The 27,854-nt window shown below is 40.9% G+C and overlaps 1 protein-coding gene across 3 annotated transcripts; it reads left to right on the forward strand.

Annotated features, from left to right (window-relative positions):
- The first annotated feature begins 138 nt into the window (after positions 1–138).
- Positions 139–27,819, forward strand: homer1 (homer scaffold protein 1). 3 transcript variants are annotated; one of them, XM_085464289.1, is made up of 10 exons: positions 139–1,330; positions 13,270–13,426; positions 15,877–16,008; positions 16,098–16,190; positions 21,580–21,633; positions 21,928–22,070; positions 22,780–22,939; positions 23,033–23,143; positions 23,263–23,343; positions 24,898–27,819. In XM_085464289.1, exons 1-10 carry the CDS (start codon positions 1,326–1,328, stop codon positions 25,084–25,086), a joined length of 1,125 nt encoding a protein of 374 aa, XP_085320415.1. In that variant the 5' UTR covers positions 139–1,325; the 3' UTR covers positions 25,087–27,819. The 3 variants fall into 3 exon arrangements, with proteins under 3 accessions (XP_085320415.1, XP_085320413.1, XP_085320414.1); XM_085464288.1 differs by lacking the exon at positions 139–1,330 and adding an exon at positions 15,541–15,679 and having other exon boundaries at positions 13,287–13,426; XM_085464287.1 differs by lacking the exon at positions 21,580–21,633 and having other exon boundaries at positions 141–1,330.
- The last annotated feature ends 35 nt before the right edge of the window (positions 27,820–27,854 follow it).

Consider the following 27,854-nt stretch of genomic DNA (forward strand, 5'->3'; position numbering starts at 1 on the left):
GATGTTCTGAGTACCATTGCGTTATTGTTATTGTCCTCTTTTATTTACGTCAGTTTATTTTACCCTCTACCGGATGTGAGGACATACATACTGCCAATAACGTCAAAACTGCAGGCGTTAACGTAGCGCGATGACGTCGTTGGTTAATGCTTCCCTCTGAGCAGAGGCGGCGGATGGAGCGGAGCTGATGAATGAGATGAGGGGCTAACAGAGGGCAGACGGGCTGATGATGAGAGAGGATGAACCAGCAGCTGAAGGAGCATCAGTCCTATTCTCCCACCATCTCAGATCCAGTTTACGCGAAACAACGCAAACAAAACAAGACGGAGAAATCTGCTCGTTTGTGAATGAAGGAAAATTTTGTGGCGAACATCGACGTCGGTGAAGCTGTTTTGATTTTTTTTTTTTCCTCTTGGAGGAGGGCAGGACGTGATGATAAAACCCGGAGTGTACTCCAAGGGCTTTTTTGTGTTCTCTCCAAAAGCAGCGGAGATGAAGCCCCGTCTGGAAAGAAGATGTCTGTCACCACAGAGCGGCGTTAAATGTCTCACTTGCGGCGGTAAAACTCTTTAATATTTCTCCGATTTGAGGATTTTAATGGCACAGAGGACTTCAATCAAGAGCCAGCGACTTAAAGAGGGATTTATGAGTGTCGGAATTGAGGGGTGAATGTTAATTTTTTTTATCCCAACGTCTGCCATCCCTATTCAGATTATACACCAGCCAACGGAGCATTTATAGCCAGCTAACGTCACATTTAGAGACTATAGGCAGTTTTATTTGCTAAAACACGTTAACATTTTTTCCCCTTCGATAATTTCACTCTGAATTTAAAAGCGCAACACGATCCCTTCGAGTCTAATGTGGTTATAAATCACACCATCCGTCTGCTGTCAGTTTTTTTCTCCTTCTTTTTTTAATAGCCCGAGTTGAGCTCCATAATCCTGCATTACTGTGGAGTTTGGTTGTGGGGGTTTTTAGCTAACGGCGGCGGCTACTAGAGCCAGAGCAGCGCGCGCGCGTGTTGTCAGTCATCATGCGTGCACCGACACGTTCGCACGGATGAAACCACCACCTATGCCAAAAATATGATGCACCCAGAGGGCACAACAACACGCCGAGCCATGTCGGACTGAGAACAGTGAGAGTGGGGCTTCGCCGGGCTGTGAGCTCACACAAACAAGCAGAGAGCGGCTTTCAATTGAGAGGGAGAGCGGATAAAAACAAAACAAAAACAAAGCTGCAGCTAGCCTGTCCGCACAGCTCTCAGGAGACCGCTGAGAGGATCATTTTCGACTCAACTTAGAGACCAGAATCCAGCTATAATGGGGTATGTAAAGTGGTGGTTCAGTGGAAGTTGTATTTCTCACTCCCCATGTCATGAGTGTGGCACACTTTGTTGTTGCAGATTTCAACACCCACAGCTGCCAGTCTGCTAGCTAACCCCCCTTGTCCTCTTACATAGAAAAAAATTACTGTAAACCACTATCCCATCATTATGTGCACCTAAAGCCTCCATACGCTGACATTTCAGCTTACAGAAGCCAATAAGGATGAGGCTGCGATGAAGTAAGCTACTGATGATAGGGAGAGCATATTTAATGTTTTGCCATGAGTAAATGTGGAAGGGGGGGGCTCCATCACCACAGCTCCATTGTGGTGCTTACATGTGGCCGAGCCTGCAGATGTGTGGTGATTCTCCTGATCAAAAGCGACCTAGTTCCCACTCCAGATGATGTAGAATGTGATTGGTTTGTTGTCATATTGTAGTTGGGAAGGAGGAGAAGGGGATTGGTGAATGGCTTGCCTCCTCATCCTCTGTAATTCTCAAGGCCAGTGGTTGTAATCCAGTCAACAATCAATTTCTGAGTCGGTCAAAAGAGAGTATGTCCTACAGTATGTGTTTACACTGTCTCAATTAGCAATTCTCCCTGTTCCTGTCCTCTTTGTGCAGTTGTTGATCAGTTCAAATGTCACTGGCATGTTTTTGTTTTTTCAGTGGAAACTGAAACATATCTGAAGTTGCAGCAGTGACACACCCCTACCACTGGAATTCAGTTAGGACTTTGTAGTAAACAACAGCAAGCATAGTACATCCAGCAACAACACAATAAAATCCCTAAAATGACAATTATAAAGTTTTTATTTTTACTGGCTTAAAAATGGGTGCGCAGCTTCAGACAGTTATTCCCATACTGTTATTACAATGAGTCTGTGATATTGTAGAAGTCTGTGCAATTCATGTATTTTATCCTTATGCGGGTAACCTCTTTGATGTATGCCAATTGAATGCTTTTAAATTTTAAAAAAAATTACATACAGGGAGTGCAGAATTATTAGGCAAGTTGTATTTTTGAGGAATAATTTTATTATTGAACAACAACCATGTTCTCAATGAACCCAAACCCAAAGCTGAATGTTTTTGGAAGTAGTTTTTAGTTTGTTTTTAGTTTTAGCTATTTTAGGGGGATATCTGTGTGTGCAGGTGACTATTACTGTGCATAATTATTAGGCAACTTAACAAAAAACAAATATATACCCATTTCAATTATTTATTTTTACCAGTGAAACCAATATAACATCTCCACATTCACAAATATACATTTCTGACATTCAAAAACAAAACAAAAACAAATCAGCGACCAATATAGCCACCTTTCTTTGCAAGGACACTCAAAAGCCTGCCATCCATGGATTCTGTCAGTGTTTTGATCTGTTCACCACCAACATTGCGTGCAGCAGCAACCACAGCCTCCCAGACACTGTTCAGAGAGGTGTACTGTTTTCCCTCCTTGTAAATCTCACATTTGATGATGGACCACAGGTTCTCAATGGGGTTCAGATCAGGTGAACAAGGAGGCCATGTCATTAGTTTTTCTTCTTTTATACCCTTTCTTGCCAGCCACGCTGTGGAGTACTTGGACGCGTGTGATGGAGCATTGTCCTGCATGAAAATCACGTTTTTCTTGAAGGATGCAGACTTCTTCCTGTACCACTGCTTGAAGAAGGTGTCTTCCAGAAACTGGCAGTAGGACTGGGAGTTGAGCTTGACTCCATCCTCAACCCGAAAAGGCCCCACAAGCTCATCTTTGATGATACCAGCCCAAACCAGTACTCCACCTCCACCTTGCTGGCGTCTGAGTCGGACTGGAGCTCTCTGCCCTTTACCAATCCAGCCACGGGCCCATCCATCTGGCCCATCAAGACTCACTCTCATTTCATCAGTCAATAAAACCTTAGAAAAACCAGTCTTGAGATATTTCTTGGCCCAGTCTTGACGTTTCAGCTTGTGTGACTTGTTCAGTGGTGGTTGTCTTTCAGCCTTTCTTACCTTGGCCATGTCTCTGAGTATTGCACACCTTGTGCTTTTGGGCACTCCAGTGATGTTGCAGCTCTGAAATATGGCCAAACTGGTGGCAAGTGGCATCTTGGCAGCTGCACGCTTGACTTTTCTCAGTTCATGGGCAGTTATTTTGCGCCTTGGTTTTTCCACACGCTTCTTGCGACCCTGTTGACTATTTTGAATGAAACGCTTGATTGTTCGATGATCACGCTTCAGAAGCTTTGCAGTTTTGAGACTGCTGCATCCCTCTGCAAGATATCTCACTATTTTTGACTTTTCTGAGCCTGTCAAGTCCTTCTTTTGACCCATTTTGCCAAAGGAAAGGAAGTTGCCTAATAATTATGCACACCTGATATAGGGTGTTGATGTCATTAGACCACACCCCTTCTCATTACAGAGATGCACATCACCTAATATGCTTAATTGGTAGTAGGCTTTCGAGCCTATACAGCTTGGAGTAGGACAACATGCATGAAGAGGATGATGTGGACAAAATACTCATTTGCCTAATAATTCTGCACTCCCTGTATGTTGATATTTTTAAGCCTTCGTGCTGATAACAGCTGGAGCCTTTTGGGTGCACCTTTGTGCCTGCATCCATCTGTCCCATTCCTGTGTAAAGTCACTGCTATTTTCAGGTAGAACTAAAATGACAGTTCAGTAGACAGGCACGTGTTTTGATGAGCAATTAACCATCAAAGTGATTTATTTGAGCAATTTGTTAAAAAGCGCTTTTTCGGATAGGAATATTTGACAAGTTTATGGGAAGATTAGTGTGTCTGGGGAAAAACAAGACGTCGTATGCAGAGCTACAGCAATAAATCGGCTGATATTTGCTAATTTTTTATGTAGATGGCTCTGTTGGTGTATTTACCAGAAGATAAGCAACAAGAAATAGGCAAAATTTAATGTTTATTTTTCACATTTATTCCTAATTTTTTTTTTAAAGTGAAAGCAAATGGGTGTCTGAATCTTTTTAAATATTATTATAGGTCAGAATATTATGGGTCTTAAGCTGGCGCTGTGAGCTGTGGCTGATTAATGAAATGTTTTTGTATATAAATTGACATGTTCTCAGCTGCTGTTTTGTGATTTCAGTTGGGTTTCCTCAAGACAAGCCAGTCTTTCATAACTTCTTTCACTTCCTCTATGAGCTTGTGTTATTTTCAGTGTCAAAGAAGAGTTGTTACAGAAGGGCTTGGACTTTCTGAACTTCTTACATTCAGACAAAGAGAGCATCAGTGGAAAAAACACAGGACTTCGTTATTGTCATGAGAAATAGTTTGAAAGTGTCAGGCGAGCCGAGTGTCCCACGCTTGCTCTTTCTCTTTTGTCGGCTGCTGAAAGACTAGAGGTCTGTGAGCGGCATATGGGCGTTTGGGACTGGAGGCTTCGCCTTGCCAGGCTCCTGCTGCCTCCCTCTGCGAGTGGGCTAACCCACAGGGATGCTGCGATCGGATTGGGCGAGAGAGCGTGTAGGAAGGAGAGGGAGCGACGGAGTTGGAGGATGTTCACAGCTCATGACCACATGGGCAGTTGCCATGACAACGTAACAGCTAAGTTAGTAATGCGGAGTTATTATTCCTATGCATAGCAAACATGGGCTGCAGCTGTCATTGCTTTCACTCAGTGGAGTTTTGGCTTGTAGTCAGATTTGTTTTCAATATTCTTCTTGATATAGTCCTTCATATATAGTATAGACAGGATAGGTAAAAAATGATTTACGATTTATAAAGAAGAAATAAATGAATCTAACATAAAATTCGAGACTTAATAAAAATAAAAGACATTTCAAAGTTCAGCGGGGGATCAAATAATTTTTCCACTGTATACATCTCGTATATCTGTGACCTGTGAGGCACAACTTTTACTCCGAAGACAAACCTCCAGTTTGTTTTTTCATGTTTCACGAAAGCTGAGAGAGTGTTAGCAGATAAGTCAAGACTTCAATGCTTGCTATGAGCAACCACAGCAATCTGCTAATGACCAATGCAATTACAAAGAGGGCCTTCGTCCAGAGTCCTCTTTGCAACCGATTTTATATAGCAGCAGCCAAATATAAACCAATCAGTTAGGAAATACGCATTTTTTCCCGCCTTTTGACCAGAGGACGGCAAGTAGTCGCAGATCAGACTCTAGTGCTGTGTGATCGAGGCCCAATGTGCTGATAGGCTGATATCAGCTAGCAAACCAAACATCAGCCAACACCTTTGTTTGGGTTGTTAGGATTGGGTAGTTTGTGATTACCCGAATTAGTGATAGTTGTTGTTTTTGACGGGAATGGGATTAATTTTCTTATTTAATAGTCTGTTGACTGTAAAAAAGAAAATAAAACTACCATGGTAGATACTATATCGGTAAAACATAAGCACTAATAGGAGCTGGCCATGTTATGCACACTTTAGCAGCACTATTTTTTTCTTCACAAACCATGGCAGAGAGTAAATGTAAAGAAGTCTCCATCTAATGGATTAGTACTTAAAAAACAACGTCAATTCATGAAGAAAATGAAAAAACTAGACCTAAAACTGAATGTGTGGTTGTGCACCCTGTTCATTTACTACCGTCTGTTATCCCCACCTGTTCATTCATTTCCTGGCTGTGGGCGAAGGCGCTCTGCATCCGATTGCTTTGTTTAGTTTCTTGCCAGTTTTATCAGTTTTAAAACCCAAATAATCCCAAACAGAAGATTAAATATTCTTTTTGCACAGCTGATTCTTGTGGACTTTTCCTTCTTACGCACATGCACACAGACACACAAACACACAGAGCATGCATGTGCACTCATTTGACTGGCTGCTCATAAAAACTTCACCCATCTGTAGTGGATTCCAAGCATTTTCTGATAATTATTTTAAGCCAGACTGGATTAATGAGATGCTAATATATAAATGGTTGCATGAAAATATACAAAATTTAAATGTTTTTTTTAATAATGACTCTTTTGCACTATTTTTGCTGTAAACTAAATTACACATACTATGTATTAGTGCAAAAACAATTGGCAAGCAAAAATGAAGTTTGCTGGATTTAAGCTCTTAGATGTGAATAGTTCTGTTTGTTTGTTATATTCATAGATACTTTATTTATAGCCAGATGAAGTGGTGAAGTTATTAAGATTAATCAGATTAGTTGACACTTCAAGTTAACGTTAGTTGCATCCCAAATATGTGACCGATTAAGGAAATTGTTTCGCATCAGTCCCCAGACGTCATTAAATGTGGCAGGTATCAACAAACCTCAGTGTCCTGAGTGACTGTGACATGTCCTAATAGAGTCTTTGTCATTGGAAACTAATCTGAGCATTGTTTCGGTCACAAACAGTCCACATCTTTGTTTGCCACCATTGAAAACACCAGCGCTCGTGTGTGTCTTCTGCTGCTGTGAATGTTTCTGCTGATCTGACGACATCTGCACTCAGATTCACGTGCAAGTACATGTCATTGAGACTCGAACGCTAGGTTTCATTGTGAAAAGGGATTATGGGCTAACAATCGCCACGCTCTCATGGAGACACACTGCACCGGGGCAGAGTTTGATCTAGGCCACACTGTCAGACTAATGACCTGCACCCACTTCAAGCCCCTGAAAAGCCACAGCTAATTGAGACATTGACACAGTGACCAGCAATGCCTTTTATTCTTGTTTAAGAATTAATCAAACGTTGATTATATATGGCTTTTAAATTCATTTTAGCTTTGCATTCAATTCATTTTCAGTCTGAATAGCTTTACCTTTCTTTTTTATGTGTTTGTTTTACAGCAGCCACATTAGCTAGGATTATGTGCTTAAATTGGGAAGAGTTAAAAAAACAGAATTCATTTGATCTAGCGGTGAGAGTCTTTACACTATGGCTTTAAAACCAAGCACAAAAGAGTTGAGATTGAACTGAATAATACCTTTATGTGCTCTAGTTCCAATAGTTACCTTACACATTTTTCTATTGGCTTATAGAACTATTTTAAAACCACTTGACTATATATTTGCCTTAAAATCATTAAAAGAAATGGGATAACATTTGTCAGATTACTCAATTCATTCAACTGAGTAGCTACTTACAAGTTAGATTAACAGAGTCCATCTGCTGCATGTATTACATGCAGCAGATAGTTTCAGGATATCTTTCTGTATTTTAGTTTAATACAGGGGAATGTCACTGATACAGTTTATCACCAGTGAATTATTTTGAAAGTGTGTAATTAGCATCCTGCTGGTACTAAACATTATCTGTGTTGGCAGCCACAGTGCTATTGCTTGAAGTGCAGCTGCAAATATTTGTGAATATTTTCTTTTTTGTTACACAGATTATTGTTGTTATATGAAACTAGGGATGCACTGATCCAGCTTGATCTGTTTTATTTGTCTTATTTATTTGCACTTGTCTTTACAATCACATTGCCTTCCTCCTTGGTATATTAGCTGTGCACCAGTTTGCTGCAAACAACATGAAACTAAATTGATCTGTCAGGAGCATCTGATCTAGGTTTTTGAGTCAGGATCGGCGCAATAGCCAAACCAAATATTGCATCACCAGTTGAAACATTAGAAAGTCAGTCAGAGGTGATGTTAGCTTAATTGGCTTGCCTTGACACAGCTTTAAAAAACAGCTCACAATAGTTAAAAAAATTCATGAGCCAGTTTGTGCTGTTCTAATTATCTTGTCCGAAACCTTGCTTGTTTTGCATAATATGTCATTGATAACATCTCCTGGTAGATATCAGGTTAGAGCTGCTGTAACCAAATCATGTCAGAGGAAGTCTTTATTGTGAACTCTGACTCGCACGTAACCTCCAAAGCAAAGAGTGCTGTTGCATTCAGTCTCTCCTAGAGCTTTACTTTCATCCAGTAAGCGCTTCTAATGAGTTTATGTCCTTTAGTGTATTTATATGGTTCTTTACTTCCAGCTTGCATGAGCTGATGAAGCCGGTGTGACTCCCATGTACACATCGTTACATCATTAACTGTGTCAGTGTTTAAATAAGCCTCTGCTCTGCTATCTTAATTAACACAGTGAGATGTGACAGGATATTCCCAGAGATGGGAACAATAGCTGGGCTCAGAGGAGTCATGGAACACTTAGCTGCCAGACAAGGAATCATATCTACTTTCCCTAAAAGCCTGGCAGATAGACATCTCAGAACCAGAACTGCATTAAAGGAGTCATGTTGAAATAAAGAGCTTGTTATAGTACTGAGCTACACACAGAGTTACTAGCTGCATTTAGATCTGTTGTCTAACTTGAGCAGCTTTTTGACTAATTGTAACTAGACTGAAGCTGCAGTCCTCTCAGGACCATGTCTGTTTTCGTCTGGTAGCCCAGAGCGTGAAAGTCGATCTCTGTCAACCCTGACTTAATCCAGTACGCGCTGGAAGTAATACCCATTTTGCATGTTGATATGACACTATCTGTTTCAGATACAGTAACCAAAGCATTTATAGATGTCACTGTCAGCTTTACCTTTTGTTAGCTGTAGCAGCATTAGTTGGTCTGCGCGTAGTGTCCCAGCTGTTGATCATTTCGAGAACAGTCATAATTTTCAGATTGGAGTTGAAAATCTATTTTAAGAAAAGCTGAGATTGTATTTCTAGATAAAAGTCTGGAATTGTGCTTTCACATTAAATGTTTTTGTTATTTTTGCAAGGTTGAGTACAGTCTCCATCTTTATGTCTGTCCCTTAAATATTCTAAATATATCTGCTCTTTATTTCCTGTGGATTTCCTTCATCACTGTGACCAGTTGCAACCAGAACAGTCAAAGCTTGTTTTTAATCCAAGACCCTGGGAGCTTTTCATCCATAGCAATGTTTGGAAGTCATCCAGTATCTGCTGATCTCTGTATGTTGGCACAGGTGCTTCCAGGTCACCTTTGGCTTCATTTGTTCACCTCATCTCAGTGTGCACCCCGCTGGTTAGGACCAGCCTGCACACACTTGCACATAAAAAGTAACAAAAATATAACACCATGTCAGTTTTCCTGTCAGAAGTCACTCTGGCTTGTCAGGTGGAGCTGTGGCTGCGATGGGTGCTGCTGGTGTGAAAGAGGCACTTAAAATGAAAGTGACAGCCAAACAGCAGCAATCAGCTCCACATCTGCACCTAACGAACGGATATGGAAGCATACCAAGATTCCTTCAGTATCTGGACCCACATGATCGTGATAGTCCAATGATAAGCCTGTTTTTCTAACAAGTCTAATCCCTTCTATCTCCGACAAGTTGCTCAGCAGCATCACCAGCTTTTGCTTGCTGTAGAGCTTTGCTGCCGATGGGTCCTGAGGTCGTCCGATCATCCTGGTCATGTAGAGATGTGCGTTTTTTGGTTTCTGTGTATACTCCGCTGTATTGTTTACCTCTATTATTTAAGAAGAATTAACTTGTCTCTGCTTCTTTTGCTGCTTAAAAAAAACAAAGCTTAATTCCAGTCTGATTTTTTATCAACGACACACTCAAAAAGAGACAGTAGGTTTCAGAAGGACAATAAAAGATGCCTCCACAGTCAAGCGCAGTTATAGTGGTTGACTGCACAAATCATTTTCTGGTCCCTGAGACTAAAACATGTTTCATTTGTACAGAACAAAAACATTTTTCTCTTCTATAATTTCTACTAAGTCTTTACTTGAAATGCTGTTCACATTTTGATGTTATGTGCAAAGTGCAAAAGTGAAGTATACCTCGTAATGATACATCTTAAAAGGGGGTGTCAAGCTTAATTTAAAAGAGAACTGCCTCGGAGGCTAGATACATGCAGTTAAAGGACCTGCATTTATCTAATGTGAAATGCATGCTGCACCTAATCTTCTGTGTACATCTTAGGTCCAAGGCCTCAACCAGTCATCCAAATCTCCATTTAGTCAAGCAAGCCTAAAAGTCTTGCTAGCTATGGCTTGTCTGGGTTGGTGTGTGGATAAGCACATATTGCTGTGCAGACCACAGATTAATTAAAGTGTTAAATCTAAGCTGGACTAAATTTTGCAAAGGGCAGGATTTGGCACACAGACTTTGACTGAAATATGACATGAAGGATGCTGCATTATGGCTTTCAACGTTTCCATATTTTTTATTAATTTTTACAAAATCTTTGAAGGTCTTTCATTTTTATGTGCTTTCTAGAACATTTTTGTACTGGCAGATGTCTTAATGATTTTGTCTACATCAGTTTGGGTCTGTGTCAGATTATCTTGATATATAATGCAACTGATATCACAGTCAAATGCCCATGCATTCCACTGTTCCAGTTACATTAATGTAATCTAAATCCCTACATTGTGGCTGATTGCATAAGTTGTATTATGTTCACCTTTGCCGGTAGACACACTTACGCACTTGCTCTCAGTGTGAATGGCTGCTGGCTTTTTTTCTTCGTCCATTGTTCAGCATCTGCTAGTTCAACAACAGAGTAGGTCTGTGAATTATGGATGTGCGGGGATGAGAAATGGCGTCTTCTGATTCATTATGTTGTTTGAGACTTCCTTTCCGTGGCAGTACAGGACAGAGTTGGATATTTCCGTTTACATGTATGCTTTAGCTTTGGCAGTGCTGGTAGGTTGGTGCACCACTTTAGTCACTACAGCTGGGTGGACCACTAGAGAAAAACATTGTTTAAAAATCATTGTTTAGGATTATCCCGTGAGATATCTCAGTATCTACCAGATGATTACAAAATGTCTCTGTAGACGGATACAATTTGGAACTGACATTTATGCCGCTTTTGAATGGGGTCACATTAACTTGTGAACACACAGGGGCCTGTTCTCCACATGTGGATTAACCTTTTATCCGGATGAGCAGTCCATAGTAATGGAGACAAATATGGGATTTCCTGCTACTGCTCGTAAACAGTTCCGAATGAAATAAAGAAATTACACCTGTGATATGACACAAGCAGCAGGGGATAAAAAGTCAAAATTGATGTCCTGCCAGTTGGTCCATGGAGGTAAAACCACCTCTTTAGTATTTTATTAATAATATTCATAGTAAATATTCTGTAATCAGATAGCTTAAAAAAAAAAATCTGTTCGCAATCTTTCTCCCACATGGACAGTGTTTTCTGACTAATACACCAGGTGAGCAGAGAAGCCAACATATTTAAAAGTCTTTTTTTGTTCTTTTGTCTTTGTTGTGCTGCTGTTTGCTCTGAATATTAGGGGATAACGGATGAAAGCTCATTATCACAGTGGACAAAGGAGGTCTGCTTTCAGCTTTATACCACCTTTTTTTAAATGATGGTTTGTGCAGTATTAGGCTGTGACCTTTTGGGAAGCGACTGAAAGAATGAGTTGTCAGAAATTAGCTTCCTCCAAAGGGTCTGTGTGCTCTCCGATAGAGGCAGAGTGAAGAGCTCCATCATTCAGGAGGGACTCCTTTCAGTCAGTGAACAGAAGTACACAACCAGTACACAACCAGTGTTGGTCTCAGATATTTTTCATTGCTGTCTGACTGTTTTTTCCTGATCTAGGGCACTTTGGGAGAAAAGTAAACTAGGATTTTTGACACTTTTTAAGGACCAAATACAAACCCGATCAAAAGTTTAAGACCACGTGAAACATGGCAAAAAAAATTATTTTGCATGTTTTGCAACTTTCCCTTTTTGAATGTGGTCGGGTTGTTGAACTGCAAAAGCAGGATCTCTTGCAGTGCGCCATCGCTGATGAGGTGGGACGCAGTAAGACAGTTATTTGAAATTTCTTTAATGATCCTGAGGGTTATGAAACAAAAAAGTCAAGTGGAAAAACCCCCCAAAATTTCACCAGTACTGAGCTGGGGGATCCAATTGACGGTCCATCAAGACACTGGACGATCCTCGACCTAAATTAAGGCCATTACTGGTGCTGACTGCAGGCCCATAACCATCAGACAGCTTCTGAGACTGGAAGGCTTCAAAAACAAAAAATGTCTTCAAAGGCCTCATCTCCTTGAACGCTGCAGAACTGACCGCTTGGACTTTGCACTTTCAGAGTACCAAACATGGGACATTGAAAGGCAGAAGAAAGTTCTGTTCTCTGATGAGGAAAATATTTGACCTTGATGGTCCTGATGGTTTCCAACGTTACTGACATGACAAACAGATCCAACCTGAGATGTTTTCTATGCACCACAGTGGAGGGGGCACCATAATGTTCTGGGGTGCTTTTTCCTTCAACGGAACCATGGAGCTTCAGGAGGTGCAGGAGCGTCGAACGGCCGCTGGCTATGTCCAGATGTTGCAAAGAGTGTCCCTCATGACTGAGGGCCCTCGCCTGTGTGGTAATGACTTGGGTTTTTCAACAGTACACAATGCCTGCAGGTCAAGAGACTTCTTCCAGGAGAATAACATCACTCTTTTGGATCATCCTACATGTTCCCCTGATGCAAATCCAAGTGAGAACCTTTGGGGATGGATGGCAAGGGGCATTTACAAAAATGGACAACAGTTCCACGCAGTAGATGCCCTTCGTGCAGCCGTCTTCACCACTTGGAGAAATGTTCCCACTCACATCATGGAAACGCTTGCATCAAGCACGCCACAACGAATTTTGAGTGATCAACAATAAAGGTGGAGCTACTCATTACTGAGTTCATGTTTGGAACTGTGATTTCTGTTTTGTGGGAGTTTACAGGTTTATTTTGGAGGTGTGGTCCTAAACCTTTGATCAGTTTTTTCAGTTTAAGCGTTGTTTTCAATAAATTGCATGCTCAAAAATTTTTTGTGTCAGTCCCATTTCTTCTTGTTGCATGTTGAAGTTCTACTTGGAACCTTGTTACAATCTAAACATGCAAAATATGATTTTTTTTGCCATTTTTCAAGTGGTCTTAAACTTTTGATCCGGACTGTATTTCTCTTGTTTTTCCTCTTCCAAACTACTGTTTAATTGAATCGTTCACATCTTTAAGCCATCCTAATCTGAAACTTTTAAACATCCTCATCTGTTTCTTCCTCTCTCTGTGCAGAGAGCAGCCCATCTTCAGTACGCGGGCCCACGTCTTCCAGATAGACCCGAACACCAAGAAGAACTGGGTTCCCACGAGTAAACATGCCGTCACAGTGTCGTACTTCTTCGATAGCACCAGGAATGTATATCGAATCATCAGTCTGGATGGATCCAAGGTGTGTACAAGTAAAGCCAGTTCTTAACCCGACCTGGTACAGGATTGCAGTTTTAACCTATGTTTACATGTTTATCTACATCCTTTTGATTTCATCGAACTTCTTTTACGTGCTTTGCTATAGTAACATTACTTGTTCAGCTATCAAACAATTACGTATTTTTATCGTAGAAATGCTTTCATCCACCACACATTCCACCACCCAAGAATAATTTTTTGGATTTCACCAAAGTGGAAGTAAAGCACTCTTCCGCAGCGTGTCTTTTGTCCCGTCTCCCTCACCCTCAACCAGTCAGTGAAGATGGCCTTCCCTGAACCCGGCTCTGCTGGAGGTTTCATCCTGTTGAAAGGGAGTTTTTCCTTCTCACTGCCAAGTGCTTACTGATACAGGGCAATTTGATTATTGGGGCTTTCTCTGTATAACTTTTCATGTCTTTACCTTACAGTGTAAGGCACCTTAAGGCGATTGGTGTTGTGATTTGAGGCTATGTAAATAAAACTGAATTGAATTGAAGTTTTAATTGTATATAAATATATTCATATAAATAATTGGAAACACTGGTTTTCCATCAGTGCATATTCTTTGTGACTGCTGTGCCTCAGCCGGGCCTCTCTCCTAGAGCAGTGAAGTTGAACTCAGGCCCGTCATATCTATGTGGCAGTGATTATTTTAGTCTTGAGATAGGTGCAGGGGTGGAGTTAGCATAGTTATGCAAGAGTCTCTATGGGTGACTAGCAGTGCTGTTGTTGAACCAGCAAGTTAGCTGTGCTGTGCTGGAAATAGCAGCAGTCGGGTGGGCTGGTGCTTGGAGGACATTATTATACAGACAACAAGAAGGATTCTCAGCAGAGACACACAATGACTGGTGTTACTTGCAAAGTTCCAGAGGGAGCAAACTTTTGACATGTTTGACATGTTAGTACACCCATGGATCCTAGAAATACACAAAAAGTGGTTATAACCTGTTTGTTAATAATAAGAGTTTTCAAAACTTTATAGTGAGTTCATCCATTTTTTGGCTTCTTGGTTGCACATTTAATAATAATAATTGCATTTATATAGCGCTTTTCGAGACCCTCAAAGTGCTTTACAATTCCACGATTCATTCACTCTCACGTTCACACACTGGTGGAGGCAAGCTACAGTTGTAGCCACAGCTGCCCTGGGACAGACTGACAGAAGCGAGGCTGCCATATCGCGCCATCGGCCCCTCTGGCCATCACCAGTAGGCGGTAGGTGAAGTGTCTTGCCCAAGGATACAATGACCAAGATCGAACCGGCAACCTTCCGGTTACAAGATGAGCTTCCCAACCCCCTGAACCACGACTATTTTGGTTTACTCAGCAGCAGCAAAAGCAGGCAGATGTTTTCAACAACAGGAAAAAAACTGTCCGACATGCAACCTGCTCCAGCTGCTAGCTGCTGAGCTTTTAACAGCTCAACAAACACAGTCATAATTACTCATAATGTTTCTCCCTCACTGCTGCTGATTGTGTAAATGGGCAACTGTTTGCAAGATCAATTAAAAAGTTGATTTTATGTCAGTAGTTTCTGCTGCCCCCAAGTGGTTCATGAAATTGATATCACAAGCTAAAAACAGCCACTTGCAAATTGTTGACATTTGCCTACCCGCTGTGTTCAAATGCTTATTTTGAAAACCATGAATGTTTGTTTCTGCTCTTCCCTTCTGTTAACTTTTAGAAACCACTGTTATGTGTTACTGTAAGTGTATAACTAATGAGAAACATACATATATATTTGGTAAATCAGCAGTTTTTTCTACCAGGTCAGACTTTTTTTGGAGGTTTATCTTGGGTGTTTGGTGAAGGAGTCAAAAAAAAAAAGAAAAATCAATACAAAACTGCACTCATAAAAGTTACTTTTTTTAAATCTAAAAATTCCCATGAACCATGAGCAGTCTAGAATGATCCAGCCTTACTTACTCCACTACTTGGGCAGATTCCATCCAAGAACTAGTGCAAATTTTATTGTTTTTATATTGTTTTAAAGACCACATGTACAGACGGAGATACCCATGCACCTCCTCACAGAACCGCTCTTTAAATTCAGTGTCCATCCTGTTTTCCTCTGTTTGTTCATGTGCACTTACAAAGTAGTGGTCACAACACATTGGAGGGTACACATGGCTTCTGCCCCATGATGGTAGGCCACTCCACACTGCCCCGGACCCCTCCTGCTGTAGTGGGCTCATGTCACTCTTTTGGTCTGCGTGCGGCCATCCCTGACCACCAGGCTTGTGCACTTCGATCAGGTTTTGACAGTCTGATGGAGTCATTTCCAACTGCATAAAGCTCAAGAAAAGCAAGCATGCTGACCTTGAGCTGACAGTGATTTCTTTTCTTTAGCTCTAAACTCTCTTTGGCTTGAATAAGCTGTTCATGTGTACATTTGATTATGACGTTCTGTCATGTGCAACTTGTCCCCAACAGGCCATTATAAACAGCACCATCACCCCCAACATGACGTTCACCAAGACATCGCAAAAGTTTGGCCAGTGGGCGGACAGCCGAGCCAACACTGTCTACGGCCTCGGCTTCTCATCAGAGAGCCACCTGGTTAAGGTGAGAAACTGCCGATGCCCTATCAGAAACCAGAGCTCGCTGCTCAGTTGCCAGCCGTGCTGTAGTATCAGTTGTTTCTGTTACTTCAGTTTGCAGAGAAGTTTGCAGAGTTCAAGGAGGCGGCACGGTTAGCCAAGGAGAAGTCTCAGGAGAAGATGGAGCTCACCAGCACGCCCTCTCAGGTAACAGACATTAAAAACACTACCGCTGCCTCAGACCTAGTACCACCACCACAGGTGATGCAGAAGTGCTGGCAACTTGTTGTAATACAAACCCAACTGTTGAGACACTGTGCAAAGTGTAAAAACACAATGCAAGAATTTGCAAATCTTATAATCCCATATTTCCTTCATTATATAACATGAGTGTTTAAACTGAAAAAATCTGCAATTTTAAGAAAAATGCTGGCTCATGTTGATTTTTGACAGCAGAAACACATCTCAAAGAAGTTGGAACAGGGCCGTGTTTGTCACTATGTAGCATCTTCTCTTCTGTTAACGACAGTTTGTAACCATCTGGGAACTGAAATATTAGAGAATATAGACAAAGCTAACACGAGTAAATACAAACTGCAGTTTTTAAATGATGATTTTATTTACCAAGAGAAAAGAGGTATCCACACATACCTGCCCCCTCAATGGAATAACTTGTGCCACTCCTGGCAGCAATAACTGGCAATGAGTCTTTCACGTGACTGTGGAGGAATTTTAGCCCACTCTTCTTTGAAACATTGTATTAATGTAGCTCCATTGGTTTTTGTTTTTCTTCTTAGCCTGTTCAAGGTCATGCCAAAGCATTTTAATCAGATTTAAATTTGGATTTTGAGCTGGATACTGAAAGAAAACCTTCATTTGAGGTGGACTTGCTGGTTTGTTTCAGATTGTAAATTGAAAATGAAAATTCTCCTTCATGATTTTCTCAGTAGACATTAGAAATTGTTGTTCCATACGTTTTGGCGTCCCAGGTCCTAAAGCAGCAAAGAAGCCCCAGACTATCACACTACCACCACCATGTTTGACAGTTGGTATGATCTTTTTATGAAATGTCGTGAGTTTTACAGCAGATGTAACGGGACTCAAACCTACCATCAAGTTCAACTTTTGTCTCATCAGTCCACAGAATATTTTTACAAAAGTCCCAAGATGTTTGTTGCAAATGTGAGATGAGCTCTTGTGTTCTTTTGGTCAGCAGTGGTTTTCTCAGTGGATGCCATTTTTGCCAGTCTCTGTCTTATACAGACAGAGACTGTTTTAAAAAAAAAACCCAAAAAGATTGTCATCAACAACTACAGTAATGGAAAAATGTGACTGGTTTCTGAGTTTCACCCCAGCTGTGAAACTCAGAAACCAGTCTTACTTGTTATCATCTATCGTCCACCTGGGCCTTACACAGAGCTTCTGTCTGATTTCTCAGACTTTATATCTAATTTAGTTCTGAGCTCAGATAAAATAATTATTGTGGGTGATTTTAACATCCATGTAGATGCTAAGAATGACAGCCTCAACATGGCATTTAGTCTGTTATTAGACTCAATTGGTTTCTCTCAAAATGTAAAAGAACCCACCCACCACTTTAATCACACTCTAGATCTTGTGTTAACATATGGCATAGAAACTGAACATTTAACAGTGTTTTCTGAAAACCCTCTCCTGTCTGATCATTTCCTGATAACATTTACATTTACAATAATTGATTACACAGCAGTGGAGAGTAGACTTTATCAAAGTAGATGTCTTTCTGAAAGCGCTGTAACTAAGTTTAAGAATATAATCCACCCACTGTTATCATCTTCAATGCCCTGTACCAACATAGAGCAGAGCAGCTATCTGAACGCTACTCTACAGAGGTCGATTATCTTGTTAATAATTTCACCTCCTCACTATGTACGACTCTGGATACTGTAGCTCCTGTGAAAACTAAGGTCTCTAATCAGAAGTACCTGACTCTGTGGTATAATTCTCAAACACGTAGCCTAAAGCAGATGACTCGTAATCTGGAGAAGAAATGGCGTGTCACAAATTTAGAGGATCATCATTTAGCCTGGAGAAATAGTTTGCTGCTTTATAAGAAAGCCCTCCGCAAAGCCAGAACATCTTACTATTCATCACTGATTGAAGAAAATAAGAACAACCCCAGGTTTCTCTTCAGCACTGTAGCCAGGCTGACAAAAAGTCAGAGCTCTTTTGAGCCAACAATCCCTTTAACGTTATCTAGTAATGACTTCATGAACTTCTTCACAAATAAAATTTTTATCATTAGAGAAAAAATTACCAGTAATCATCCCACAGATGTAATATTATCTACAGCTACTCTTAGTACCATTGATGTTAAGTTAGACTCTTTTTCTCCAATTGATCTTTCTGAGTTAACTTCAATAATTACTTCCTCCAAACCATCAACGTGTCTTTTAGACCCCATTCCTACAAAACTGCTCAAAGAAGTCCTGCCATTAATTAATTCTTCGATCTTAAATATGATCAACCTATCTCTAATAATCGGCTATGTACCACAGGCCTTCAAGCTGGCTGTAGTTAAACCTTTACTCAAAAAGCCATCTCTAGACCCAGCAGTCTTAGCTAATTATAGGCCAATCTCCAACCTTCCTTTCATATCAAACATCCTTGAAAGAGTAGTTGTCAAACAGCTAACAGATCATCTGCAGAGGAATGGTTTATTTGAAGAGTTTCAGTCAGGTTTCAGAGCTCATCACAGCACAGAAACAGCTTTAGTGAAGGTTACAAATGATCTTCTTATGGCCTCTGACAGTGGACTCATCTCTGTGCTTGTCCTGCTAGACCTTAGTGCAGCATTCGATACTGTTGACCATAATATCCTATTAGAGCGATTAGAACATGCTGTAGGTATTACAGGTACTGCACTGCAGTGGTTTGTATCATATCTATCTAATAGACTCCAATTTGTGCATGTAAATGGAGAGTCCTCTTCACACACTGAGGTTAATTATGGAGTTCCACAGGGTTCAGTGCTAGGACCAATTCTGTTTACATTATACATGCTTCCCTTAGGCAGCATCATTAGAAGACATAGCATACATTTTCACTGCTATGCTGATGACACGCAGCTCTATCTGTCCATGAAGCCAGATAACACACACCAATGAGTTAAACTGCAGGAATGTCTTAAAGACATAAAGACCTGGATGGCCGCTAACTTTCTGCTTCTTAATTCAGATAAAACTGAGGTTATTGTACTCGGCCCTGAAAAGCCTAGAAATATGGTATCTAACCAGATTCTTACTCTGGATGGCATTACCTTGGCCTCCAGTAACACTGTGAGGAACCTTGGAGTCATTTTTGACCAGGACATGTCCTTCAATGCACATATTAAACAAATATGTAAGACTGCGTTCTTCCATTTGCGCAACATCTCTAAAATTAGAAATATCCTGTCCCAGAGTGACGCTGAAAAACTAGTTCATGCATTTATTACTTCCAGGCTGGACTACTGTAATTCATTATTATCAGGATGTCCAAAAACCTCACTGAAAAGCCTTCAACTAATCCAAAATGCAGCAAGAGTACTGACAGGGACTAGAAAGAGAGAGCATATTTCTCCTGTTTTGGCTTCCCTTCATTGGCTTCCTGTTAAATCCAGAATTGAATTCAAAATCCTGCTCCTCACATACAAGGTCTTAAATAATCAGGCCCCATCTTATCTTAATGACCTTGTAGTACCATATCACCCTGTTAGAGCACTTCGCTCTCGCTCTGCAGGCCTACTTGTTGTTCCTAGAGTATTTAAAAGTAGAATGGGAGGGAGAGCCTTCAGTTTTCAGGCCCCTCTTCTGTGGAACCAGCTTCCAGTTTGGATTCGGGAGACAGACACTATCTCTACTTTCAAGATTAGGCTTAAAACTTTCCTTTTTGCTAAAGCATATAGTTAGGGCTGGACCAGGTGACCCTGAATCCTCCCTTAGTTATGCTGCAGTAGACGTAGGCTGCCGGGGGATTCCCATGATGCATTGAGTTTTTCCTTTCCAGTCACCTTTCTCACTCACTATGTATTAACAGACCTCTCTGCATTGAATCATATCTGTTATTAACCTCTGTCTCTCTTCCACAGCATGTCTTTTATCCTGTCTTCCTTCTCTCACCCCAACCGGTCGCAGCAGATGGCCGCCCCTCCCTGAGCCTGGTTCTGCCGGAGGTTTCTTCCTGTTAAAAGGGAGTTTTTCCTTCCCACTGTCGCCAAAGTGCTTGCTCATAGGGGGTCATATGATTGTTGGGTTTTTCTCTGTATCCATGAAGCGCCTTGAGGCGACTTATGTTGTGATTTGGCGCTATATAAATAAAATTGAATTGAATTGAACTTAACTCATGAATACTGACCTAAACTGAGGCAAGTGAGGCCTGCAGATTTTTAGAGGTTGTTCTCCTGGATGAGTTGTCAGTGCGCTTTCAGAGGAAACTTTGGTAGACTGGAACCTTGGAAAGGTTCACTACTGTTCGAAGTTTTCTCCATTTGTGGATAATGGCTCGCACCGTGGTTAGTTGGGGTCCAGAAAACCTGAGTTTCTTTAGATTGTGGTGTGAAGTGTTGCTTTTTGAGATCTGTAAACCTACTTCACTTTGTCAGTTTGTGAATACAATAACTCAAGAACGAAGTGAAAGTGAAAGTGGCCTCTCTAAGAGGATCTCTTTGTACTCAGTCACATTACTGTTACTAGTAAACTTAATTTGTTACAACATGTTCCTCCAGCTGTTTCTTTTGAGTACCCTTAATTTTTGCAGTAGTTTTTTGTGCCCATCACAACTTTCTTTGAGACGTGTTGTCGTCGAAGTCAAAGTGAGCTTGTTTTTTCTTAAGATGGTACATTTTAATACAGTCTACCACCATCACACTTTTTCAGATACTTGCAAGCCAGGCACGTTATTCGTTCCCAGATTTCAGACTCAAGCCCTCTACCAGGGCCTACACTATTAGAAACTCTCCTACAACTTAGTCCAACCAATATAGGGCTGATCACCGTGCTTTACAATGAAATGTTAAACTTGACACGTACCTCCTCATCCAAACTCAAAACACTATAAGAAGAAGACTTAGACTTAGACTCAGATCTGAATCTGCTAAAGACTGCTGTTTTAAAGTATATATCTCTAATATGGTCACCTGTGTGAGCTGTCGGCACAGAGCATCTACTGTTTAAACCTGCTTACAAGGGGCAGCCAATCAGAAGATAGTTGACTAAAAGGGTGCACAAACACCTTTTTTTGACACAGGGTGAACTTAGGGGCTGCACAAAGGGTCTGTATAAGATAAGATGATTAAGTATTATTGTGAATCATGCAAAGCTATCAATTCTTAGGTATCTCTATGAGGTGAATGAGAAGTTTCTTTCTTGAGATATTACACATTGTATTTGCTAATATTTAAATGCTACCATTCTACTTGGAGAGCCCTAACTGTGGAAATCGCTGCTGTGTTTGCCGTGTTTTGCTTTTTTGTGTTGTTCTCGGCATCATGTCCACGTTATGCTGCTGTAGCCACTAAGCTAACACCTTGTGTGGCCTGTTTTGCCTCCTTTTGCTCTCCCAAACGATTCGTCCTCAGGGTGGCACCGTAAAAAGGAATGTGTTGTCAGTCAACAAACCTGTTATAAAGAAGGTAAAGACAAATGGAAGAAAAATTACTTTGTTGTCTCAGATCTGACAGTACCTTTTCCGAGTCTTCCCCGAGTGTTGACACAAACTGGCGTCTTTGTATCCCCCTTCCTGTTTCCATCACCTTCCGCCCCCTAAGCTAAGCTAACTTGTCGTAGCTTCTTATTTAGCTTACAGATGTGTGTGGTGTCACTCTTTCAGTCTTAACTCTCAGCATCAATTTCTCAAAGTGTTGAAGTGACATTTTTTTTGTTTGTTTTCTTTTGTTTCTTTCACTTTCACAAATGTGCCAAATCAGGAGTCAGCCCCAGGTGATCTGCAGTCACCTTTGACCTCAGAGAGCATCAACGGTACAGACAATGACAGAGTTACACCAGATACACCTCAGCACCCCGAAGCCAGAGCAGAGCCTTCCCAGAATGCACTGCCCTTCTCACACAGGTAAACCAAAGTTCACTGGATCGCAGAAACAGTCGCACTTCTTGTTTAGTAGCGTGTAACATCACTTTTCAGCACTTTATTTTAGTTCAGCTGGGTCTTCATTCATATTAAACAGTCTGGAAGCCTGAAACACAAAGAATTATTCATGGTGGTCAGCTCTAGGGTGCACAGAGAGAAATATTCTGTTGGTTTTGTAGGGCACCTTTTTTCACAACACGCACACTTGAGTGGGAAGATTTATTCTTTATTTTTGAAGCCTCTGTGTAAATGAAAGAAGATGAATTTTCATGGTAACCAAACAGAATCAGCTGTCAAAGAATTATTATTATTATTTTATTACATTTAGCTGTTTTTGCCTGAAATTCCCACATGATCAGCATCTTTGCTCATCCCACCGGAGCACTCCACAGATGCCTTGTTAATTTGTATTATGGTCACAGCAAGCTGAGAAATACTGCACTTGTACATCAGCGCACAGTCCTGGTCCAGCCTTTGATTGGCTCTTTGGGACGGGACAGCCACCATCTTTTCTCTCATAGATTTCCGTTTAGAATAACACGAAGCTGAAAATAAGCACGCATGTACACACCTCGTGTATAGTAATAATTACACCAAATGCTGTTGAAAGTCACTGTGGGCTTAAGAACATTCTGAAGGGCGTTTTTCACCTTTTTCCAGTTATTCCCTTTCCTCCTTTGTCCATTTTCAGTTCATCCAGCATTAATAAGCACTGGGAGGCAGAGCTTGCGGCGCTGAAGGGGAACAATGCCAAACTGACGGCGGCTCTTCTTGAATCTACAGCCAATGTCAAACAGTGGAAGCAGCAGCTGGCAGCCTATCAGGAAGAAGCTGAGAGGCTACACAAACGGGTATCACTCTGTCCCTGCACACAGGAAAGTACTCACTGCGTGATCCCATTTTACCACGTCTGAATGCTTTTTCTTTTCCTTTTTGGATTGCAGGTGACGGAGCTGGAGTGCGTGAGCGGCCAAACGACGGGGATTAAATCTCAAAAGACTGAACTCAACCGAACAATAGAAGAGTTGGAGTTGGCTTTGAAGGCTAAAGAGGAGGTACAAGGAGTGCTTGTTCGTCCTACTGGGTTGAAGTCGTGGATTTTGCATGCCTGGACTTTGATTGGTGCGTTTACCATCTGTTCTGAGCTGTACACTCTTTCTGATCATGCTTGCAGGAGTTGGAGAGACTTAAAGCAGAGGTGGAGAGTGCCAATGAGTTTAGGTCCCAAAGAGATTCCCTCACACAGAGGCTACAGGTGAGTATTGCTCAATGATCATGTGTTGCATAAAGATTAATGCAGTCTGTAAATAGTGAGTAAGAGAGCAAAAAAAGGACTCCATCTATGACCATCCCAAGTCCAGGAAGTGGTGCCAGATGGGTTGCAGACTTGTCTTTTCCTCATAATAACATCAACAAATATAATAAAATCAATCAATTTGTGCATTATATTAATTTTTGTGAAAACTGCTTGACCACACAGTAACAGATGTTAATAAAACAGTTACAAATGTGATTCTGTCTTTGGAAACCAGGTGAGGGGTGAAGTGAACTTTTAACGAAGGAGGAGCTTGTTTCAGACTGTATTTAGTATAAATATTTCAAAAATTCACCGTATATGTAAAACATGGATTGTGGACCAGTATTTCAGCGTCTTTTGGCGGTTGCTATCTTTTTACAAAACCGTATTTTTTAACCAACTGGCGCACAGAAGTGCCAAAAACTGCACTTCCTCCATTGGCCACTTAAGTCAGTCCTCATAAAGTATCATGGCTAACTTTACAGCATTAGAAAGAATGCTTATAGCCTGGTAGAGATTAATTTGCAGTGCATCCAGATGTTGGAGTTAGGGGTGTGGCCACAGTGATTGACAGGTTTTCTGATACAGGCAGTTGCAACTCTACGTCTGCAAGCCCCTTGGCTGTGTGGGTGGTGGTGTTGTCTTTTGGTGCCGCTTAATGGCATTATCTGGCCACAAGTGATAATGCCATTACCTGTTTAGTGTTACAGCCTCACTGTGTATGATTCTGGATACTGTAGCTCCTCTGAGGAAGAAAGCCTCTAATCAGACATACTCCAGTCCATGTCACAAACATGTGACTTAAAAGCAGATAACTCGAAAGTTTGTTGCTCTATAAAACGGCCCTCTGTGAAGCTAGAACGTCTTATTATCCCTCACTGATTGAAGGAAATAAGAACAACCTTTGGTTTCTCTTCAGCACTGTAGCGATATATTCCTTTAACCTTAATGACTTCATGAATGTCTTCACAAATGAAATTTTAACCATTGGAGAAAACAATTATTTATAGCCACCCCACAGATGTATTATTATGTACAGAAACTTTCAAAACTACTGATATTTATTTAAGCTCTTTCTTTCTGATTGATCCGAGGTAACTTCAGTAAGTACTTTCTCTGTTTGTAGACCCCGTTCCTTCAAGACTGCTCAAAGAAGGCTTTGATGTTAAATATGATCAATCTGTATAATGTAATGGACTGCGTATCTGTGGCCAGTGTACTCCTAGTACCCGATAAAAGGGGAGGCTTGTGTCAGGAAGGGCATCCAACATTTTTAGAAAATCCAACATGAGGTTCATTAATAAAACGTCCATACTGCATTGGTTGAAGCCCGAGTTAAAAAATATTACCAGTGCTGCTAACCAGCAAAGACAAAAAAAAATGCGAATGGGTCACGAAGGCTTAATAAAGGGCTTGTTTAAACTAAACAAGGATTTTCAGTGGAGTCCCAAATTACAAATATGAAGCTAAAAATGTGCGTTTTTAAAAAGCGTTGTGTGTCGTTTCTATCAGGAGACGGAGGTGAGAAACCAGACGCTGGAGGCCCACCTGACTGATCTGGAGCAGCGTCTGGAGAGCAGCCAGCTGGAGCGGGAAGCCTTTCGCAAAAGCCTGCGCTCCCTGCTGGAGCTGCTGGACAGCAAAATCTTTGAGCTGAACGAGCTGCGGGACGCACTGGCCAAGCTGCTGGAGGGCAGCTAGACGGAGAGAGACGAAGACTGTGCCACCACCTCCAACCACCTCCACCAACACAGCAGCCAGCGCCGAGACTTTTACCGCATGTCGGCACTCACCTGCTCACTGACAACTTGAATTCTCTTTTTTTTGTTTTTTTCCTCCCACACGCGTGTAAAGGTTTACACACGACTTTATACTTTAACACACATCCACGCTCAGATCGTTTACAAACCGCCATGTGAAGCCTTCCCCTCCGCTCCACTCTGGACAAATCCACAGAAGCTTTCCTCGCTCTACGGAAACATTAAAGGCGAAATTCGCTTTTTTCTTTTAAACGTTGCTTTGGTGCGTTCAAATGCAGTCACTCAGAGTCTGCGATTGTTCTTGTTTTTTTTTCTCTTTTTTTTCCTCTTTCCGACTTTTTTTCCAGGCACAAATCTTTATTAAAACCCACGTCGCCATCAGCCAAATAAACTCTGAGATCCATTCGGTTATTTGTTGTGGGGACTCGACACAAAGAGGATCCGGAGGACGTCGGTATCTATCGTGAAATATTCTTCTGAAATATATGAGCAATACAAAAGGGCAGCACCAGAGGGTTTACAAAAACATTTTCCACTCTCACTTTCAGGTAATTTTACTCCTCTCGGATATGTTTAAGACATCGAGGTGGGATTTTACTCAAACGTCTTTTCTTTCTTTCTATATGCTTTTTTTTTAAGGATATAACGGATTCATAGTGCACTTGTTCATGTGTGTGTGAGTGAGTCAGATGTTTCATTTCCCCTCTTTGTTTCTGTTGCGACATGAAGTGCAATGATTGAATCCTTTTTTTTGTTAATTTATTACTGAAATTTGTGACAATGATGATTATTATTATGATGGAAGTTGTACAAAATCAAAGTATCTTTATTTACATCTCATTTTCACTTAATCTTTTTTTATCATGTGGTACGTGAGTGTCAAGATGTTGAAACCTGGCAATATTTTTGAGCTGTTTATCGAAGGAAAAAGGAAAATGCGGCGGGTTGACTGCAGTTTTTTTTTTCTTTTGCCAAATAATGTTTTCCTGTACAGATCTGAATTTTTGCTGATGTTGCCTTTGGTACAGACATGCATCAATGGTAGCTAAGTAGCGGTACTTTTTATTTGGTGGGATTTACTATTGCCAAAAATGAGAGGAATACGATTCAGCGTGTACACCTGAAGAACACTATTTAAGGGCTTGTTGTTAGCGCGGGTACATTCGGGACACTTGGATGGATTTTTGTGCTGTAAAGGGAAAAAAGAAACATTTGAATAAGACTTTGAAATACTGATTTAACCACATGCTTACAGACACAAATTGTAATTTTGAGTTTTTAATAAAAGAAAACCAAATGAAAATGCTGCAGCTGTGTTTTAATGAGCATACTGCACAGTAAACCAGCCCTGCTGTCATAAACCTGGTTTAAATAAACCTGACTGCAGTTAGACTTGCCTGGTTTAAGTTTTAACTTGCGTCCTATTTCAAAGCTTGTTCTTTGGACTATTTAAGTACCAGCATACCGTCACTTTTCCAGGCATTCAGCACGTCAACCTGAAGCATTTAAATCCATGAATGTTTTTGATTTTGCATCTCAACTAGCAGGAAACGTTCCCACAATGTTCTAATGGTGTTTTGAATGGACCTGTCAAACTGAAGGACTCATCAGGTACTGGCAGGCCAAGCAAAGTGCAGCTCTGGCAGCAGCTGAAGCAAAACCTCAGGTACAGACATGCATCAATGTCTGTACCTGAGTTTTTCCTTCCCACTGTCACCAAGGGCTTGCTTGTAGGAGGTCGTCTGATTGCTGGGGTTTCCTCTGTATTATTGTAGGGTCATATAAAGCACCTTGAGACTAATTATGTTGTGATTAGGTGTTATATTAGAAAAACTATTTGAAATAAGGTCTGGGAAGAGTTCGTTGAGTTCACTGACAAAGAATTTTGGTCAGGTTTAAAGCAATTCTGGCAAACAATCTCAGGAGGAAACAGTACCCACACTGTATAGTGGGATGGAGTGCTGGTGATTTAGCTACGCTGTGGAAAGAATAGTTTGAGGATCTCCTCAAGCCTCGAAGAAGAAGCAGAGTCTGGGGATGATGGGGAACAGCTCCTCAGCAGTGTCTACTCTGGATTAGCAGACTGGGTTGGTGGGTTTCCTCTTTAAGAAAGGGGAGCAATTAAAACTATTAAAAACACAGACGTGTTGTTTAATTGTCTGTCTGTGGGAATAAACTTGAAAGCAATGATTCTCAGGAAGGTGAATAAAAATATGAGTTTTGGATTCTGTAAATGGATTATGGACTAGAATGATAACAGCATATTATGTGGGGGTTAAACTCTAAAGAAAGATTCAAAAACAACATTTTGGTGCATCATTTTATTTTGAAAGGAAAAAATATACATATATATTTATAAATGGCCTTTAGAAAGCAGAGAGGAATGTCATGATAGGAAACAAAAAGAAAACCTTAAAGTACATTTACATTTGTACGCTTTAAAAATTCTTTAAAATATGAAGTTTCAATAAATACTTCAATACATTTAGGCATGCGGATATATTTTTCATGATTTACATTTCATTACAGTATCATTCTTAAAAGCCCCCCCCCCAATCTTCGTTATTGCACTTACGTTGTAACTGGTTTGTCATCAAACCAATCACATGCATAAGGTCGTAAAGGTCAAACTGACAAAGAGTTATGGGTGGAATTTGAAATCTAACAGTTAAAATGGTTACAAAAAAACCCCAAAAAAACAAACCCTGT

This window comes from Copadichromis virginalis, linkage group LG7, assembly GCF_057382275.1.
Source record: "Copadichromis virginalis isolate Kocher_CV1m ecotype Utaka linkage group LG7, C_Virginalis_male_GT1.1, whole genome shotgun sequence".
Taxonomy (NCBI): Eukaryota; Metazoa; Chordata; class Actinopteri; order Cichliformes; family Cichlidae; genus Copadichromis; species Copadichromis virginalis.